Here is a 4806-nt window from a genome sequence, read left to right on the forward strand (position 1 = left end):
TGTAAACAAAGAAAGAAATAAAGAAAGCAAAGATAATTTTTAATTAATATTATTATAAAGATATGTTAATCAATTAATTAAATTATTAAATACGACGTACATATGGTTCATTTTCTAATTAACATATAGTTGTTGAAGTAAATGTAAATAAGTGATGATAGAGGGGGCTATGAGAAATAGCGAAATTATTCATTAAAATTTATTTATTTATCACTTGAAATTAGAAAAAGCAAAATGAAATGAATAATTGAAACCCCGTAAATTAACGTCTTGTCAGGCTCAACTTTTACAGAAGAAAAAAAATATGATATATTTGTGAAATGCGAAATCTTCTCGGTCCACATTTCTTGCAACTACAGACTAACAATATAACGAGAGCTAAGGTAATTTCAACGATTCTCTCTCAGTTTCCACGCTTTCCCTTTTTTCTTTCCCTCATTTGCTCATTTATTTGTTATTGTGATTATAATCATTATTTTTTTCATTTCTTCACACCTAATAGTCACGTTCTTAGATCTTAGACACGCTCTTTATCAATTTTTTTTTTTTTATTTGCTTCCATCGGTTTTCTCGAAGACCCTTTATCTGATTCTTTAATCCCACCTTCTCTTTTTTGCTAATTTCTTGTCTCGTGAAGATTTGTGAGTGTAGACTTGAGGCATGGGGAGATTGTTTGTTGTGAGCCTAGAGGGGAGGGTCTACAGCTGCAAACACTGCCGTACCCATCTCGCTCTTTGTGAAGATGTTGTTTCAAAGGTTATTTTGATCACTTGCGAGCTTTGATTAGTCAAATCATGTAATATTTTCATCTGGGTGTTGCTAATTTCGTTGCTTTTTGTATGATTTGGCATGTTCTTTGTTTGTTACCAAGTTATAAGTATATTGGCTGTAACGTTTTTTTAATAATGCGTTTATGTTCTTGTCGTTATGCTTTAGGAGCTTTGCTTTTTTGATATCTTTTTTGAATGGTTAGTCAAACAACATTTGCGGTATTGATTGAGAGTTATGATCATGACTTTACTCTCAATTTTGGTTGTAGTTTATACCCAAGTTTTAGCTTTGAGCCAATTGATCCCTTTCTTTCCCTGCTCAAAAACTGAAAGCTTGATTCTTCATCTAATCCTTTTCGGTTGGATGATTTCAATGTACTTGTCTTCAGGTCGTAAACGTGTAATCTTGTGGGAGAATGAATGTATTTTTTCTGCTACTTAAGCTTCGTTCGGCTACCTAATAAAATATCCGAAATGTACTTATCTCACAATGTCAGAGTATGAGATTATTTATTAAATTGATCTTCAAGGGCTTGTAAGGTTTGTTCTATGTGAGGTGAGGGACGTTATATGATGGTTTTGAAAATTTATAAGGAAGTGCTAAACTCTTGGAAGTTTTCTTGATTTATGGATAGAGTGAAGTAGATATTTAGTTTCTAATTTGTATTTGTTTTGATATAGACATTTGAAAGTAAAGTAATTCAACTTATTGTTTGCGGAGGTGTTTCTTCATAGATGTAAAATAACCTGTTCGAGCGTATGGTATCTTCATATGCCAGCTGCATTTATGATTGTGTATAAAGCAGCATCCTAGAAGGTGTTAAATGCCATATAAAACCCATCCGTACCAAGAAATATGCTTCTACTATGATACTAAATATCAAGTAATATGGAGAGCATTCTCTTGGTGTTGCGCTTGGTTTCAGTTTTAAATTGGTTTTGCTGAGTTAAATTGCTCTTTTGATAAGCTGGTGCTTGGTTCTAAATTTTTTTGGCTTTGAAGCTGATGTATCTGGAAGACACTTTATAATGGAATGGATATGTATGGATACATCAGTTGATGCCATTAGTTCTCAATAAGATGTTCTAAGAGGATTAGGCCTTTGGTGGGGTTGAATCACATTGTTATGTGATAATAACAAGACTTAAATGTGTAAAAAAATTGGAGTTTTATAATATCTTGATAATAATTATTTGAGTTTTGTTGTTTCAAGTGGTCAACACATGTGAATAGTGAGATCAGAACCGAATAATCTAACTACATGCTTTGCTTTTGTTTCATTCAGTCCTTTCATAGCAGGCACGGGAAAGCTTATCTCTTCAGTAAGGTGTAAGTTTTCTTTTTTTCTCCATTAGAAAAAATATCAGTTGTTTTAAATATAATCTTTATGTAACATTTATGAAACTTTTCTTTATTTTTATCCCCTTAACATTAATAAATTCAAGTGCACGTTTGTAAGATCATACTAATAAAAGTGTTTGTGTTTCTTAACGTAAAATTCTACTTCTGAATCCCTTGAATACTTTTCGATGCCATGTGGGAGTTATGAACTCTATGGTAGTATGTGGAACCAGAATCTGATGCTGCACTGATGAAAGTTTTGTTGCGCTCTTACAAGCATTGAGATGTAGCTTAGCATTTCCTTGTTCAGTCTAAAATTGTGTGTTTAGTGATGAAATAAGTTAGCTATCCAAAAGATTTCCTTTTTCCTTTCTTATTGCTGTATGAGTAGAGGATATCCACCGATTGTTCCAAAGGCTTAGAATCTTGGTCTGTTGTATTTTTATCAATAGTATGTTCATGTGAACAAGAAGGAAAGGCAAATAAATGGTGAAAAAGTTGGGACTAAATTTCCTTAAGAGCTGAATTTGACATTGGGTTATTAAGGTTGATTTCATGTGTCTGAGAAAGTCATGGAACATTACAATCTTGAAGTCCTTACTAGATGTAATTCTCATCTCCAATTATTTGACAGAGCTAATATCTCTCTTGGAGAGAAAGAAGATAGAATGATGATGACTGGATTGCACACTGTCGCCGATATTTTCTGCGTTGGCTGTGGATCAATTGTTGGGTGGAAATATGTAAGAATTAGAGACAATAATACTATGTTGTCAACAGTTTTTCTATATCCTTTGCTCCTATAAGTTATTTTGATGGTTTCTTTCAGGAGACTGCTCATGAGAAGAACCAAAAGTACAAAGAAGGAAAATCTGTACTTGAACGGTCAGTAAGCTATATAGAGAAAGAAAATTCTAATACCAATATCAAGTGAATCTTTCAAGTAAATATTGTGGATTTAATGTTAAACAGGGTCAAGATTGCGGGTCCTGATGGAAACAATTATTGGATCAATCATGAGACACAGGTTGGTGGAAGTGATGCAGATGATGCTTAAATTCTCATTCATAATCATATCCCAATTGTACATTCCTTAACCCCAATTATTGTTGTTTTTGTTTAAATCATGTGTTTCTTTAAACTGTGAGACTCCTAATTTGGGGCAGCTCGCCCACTTGTTTGTCAATAACATAACTGAAAACAGTTCATTGTTGATTCTAATCTAATTTGTGTTCAAGTTTCCTGTGATTAATTCCTGCAAATATGAAGGTTTTGTTTGGTGTTAGGCAATAAAGTCTTGTTATATGGTATTTGACAAGCAAATGAGACTTAGCCATATCTTTTTGTCCCCTAATAGGCTTACTTGATTAATTAAAAGTTTTTCAAACGGAAACAATCTTTTAAGGCCACTGTTGGATTGGTCTATTATTCTCATCACACATTATATTATGTCTCAATCAAATGTGCAATTTCAGAAGATGGTGTACTTATTTAGTGTCGATATAGCACTATGAAAGCAACTAACACACCTGTTACCGGAAAAATAAAGTAAAAAACACATTGTATTATAATATTTTCAGGTATTCTAAAATAGTTTTGTCATATTATTTTTAAATACAACTAAAATATCATCACATAATCACATGATATATTAGAAAAAGAATTATTAGATGTTAATATTTTAAAGAAAATAAAACTACATAATACAATTAAAAAAAATAGTTGTTTTCCAAATAATATGGGAAATTCAAATCATCTAATTTGTTCAATTCAAAAAGGGCTTCATACCTGTGTTTTAAAAAGTATAACTTAGCTTTGGTGGTTCTCTGAAATTTAAAAATTGGTATAAAATGGTACCTTATAATTCATGGAAACATACTCATTTGGTACCAAATTTGAGTTCAGTACCATTTTAACTATACTTCACTAAAATACCGAATGAGTAAATTCTCATTCTAAAATTTGTTGGAATTATTAATCAATTTTTTTTTTATTAATATCGATTATTTCACTTTAAAATGAATAGAAGCAAAAATTGAACTAATAGTAATAATAGAAGTGAAAATTGAACTAACTAGGTACAAAATTTTTCAAAATTACCATTTTTTGACACTTTTTAAATTTTTTTTACTTTTCACATGTTTTTTTTTAAAGTTTGTTATTAGTCTGGTTCTATTGATTTTTTTTACAAATTGAGTCATGGTAAAATTTTTGAAAAACACATAATCATGAAACATAAATTTATAGAAAATTAGAAAGAAAAAAAAAGTGATTTTAATGAATTTCAAAAAACAAATTACAAAAGAAATATACTAAAACACTTAAGTTAAGCATAAAGTTCAAAGTTCAATCTCTTACCACGTGTTATCTATCATCTAATGTCCAAATTACAAACGTAAAAATGTCAAAAGTCCCAAAATACAACTATAAACAAACATAAAGTCTATAACTAGTTAACTTTACCATAATAAAATTCATAACTATTCAACTATAAACATAAAGTCCATGAAAATCCGAAATACAAAGAAAGAGGTTAGTAGTAAGTATGACCACTCCTACCTTCTTTTAGTTCATTCCTTTCAAAATTAAAAAAATTATTAAAGAAAAGAAATCAAAGATAATAAATAACAATACACTAAGTAAAATAAGGCACGAATAAATTCTTACAAGCAATTTTTTAAATTCGTAGATTAT

General features: G+C 30.3%; 1 protein-coding gene across 2 annotated transcripts; it reads left to right on the plus strand.

Annotated features, from left to right (window-relative positions):
- Nucleotides 1-229: 229 nt before the first annotated feature.
- LOC133798284 (protein yippee-like) lies at nt 230-3364 on the plus strand. 2 transcript variants are annotated; one of them, XM_062236524.1, is made up of 6 exons: nt 230-383; nt 638-756; nt 2057-2100; nt 2747-2855; nt 2942-2997; nt 3085-3364. In XM_062236524.1, the coding sequence occupies exons 2-6, from the start codon at nt 661-663 to the stop codon at nt 3167-3169; spliced, it is 390 nt and encodes a 129-aa protein (XP_062092508.1). In that variant the 5' UTR covers nt 230-383; nt 638-660; the 3' UTR covers nt 3170-3364. The 2 variants fall into 2 exon arrangements, with proteins under 2 accessions (XP_062092508.1, XP_062092509.1); XM_062236525.1 differs by lacking the exon at nt 638-756 and having other exon boundaries at nt 285-383.
- The last annotated feature ends 1442 nt before the right edge of the window (nt 3365-4806 follow it).

This window comes from Humulus lupulus, chromosome 8 (genome assembly GCF_963169125.1).
Source record: "Humulus lupulus chromosome 8, drHumLupu1.1, whole genome shotgun sequence".
Taxonomy (NCBI): domain Eukaryota; kingdom Viridiplantae; phylum Streptophyta; class Magnoliopsida; order Rosales; family Cannabaceae; genus Humulus; species Humulus lupulus.

Excerpts from the sequence above, each read along its gene's own strand:
- LOC133798284 (XM_062236524.1), top strand. The coding sequence starts at position 661 with ATGGGGAGATTGTTTGTTGTGAGCCTAGAGGGGAGGGTCTACAGCTGC. Across the intron at positions 757-2,056 it reads GTGAAGATGTTGTTTCAAAG|TCCTTTCATAGCAGGCACGG; the intron begins GTTATTTTGATC and ends TGTTTCATTCAG. Across the intron at positions 2,856-2,941 it reads CAATTGTTGGGTGGAAATAT|GAGACTGCTCATGAGAAGAA; the intron begins GTAAGAATTAGA and ends GGTTTCTTTCAG.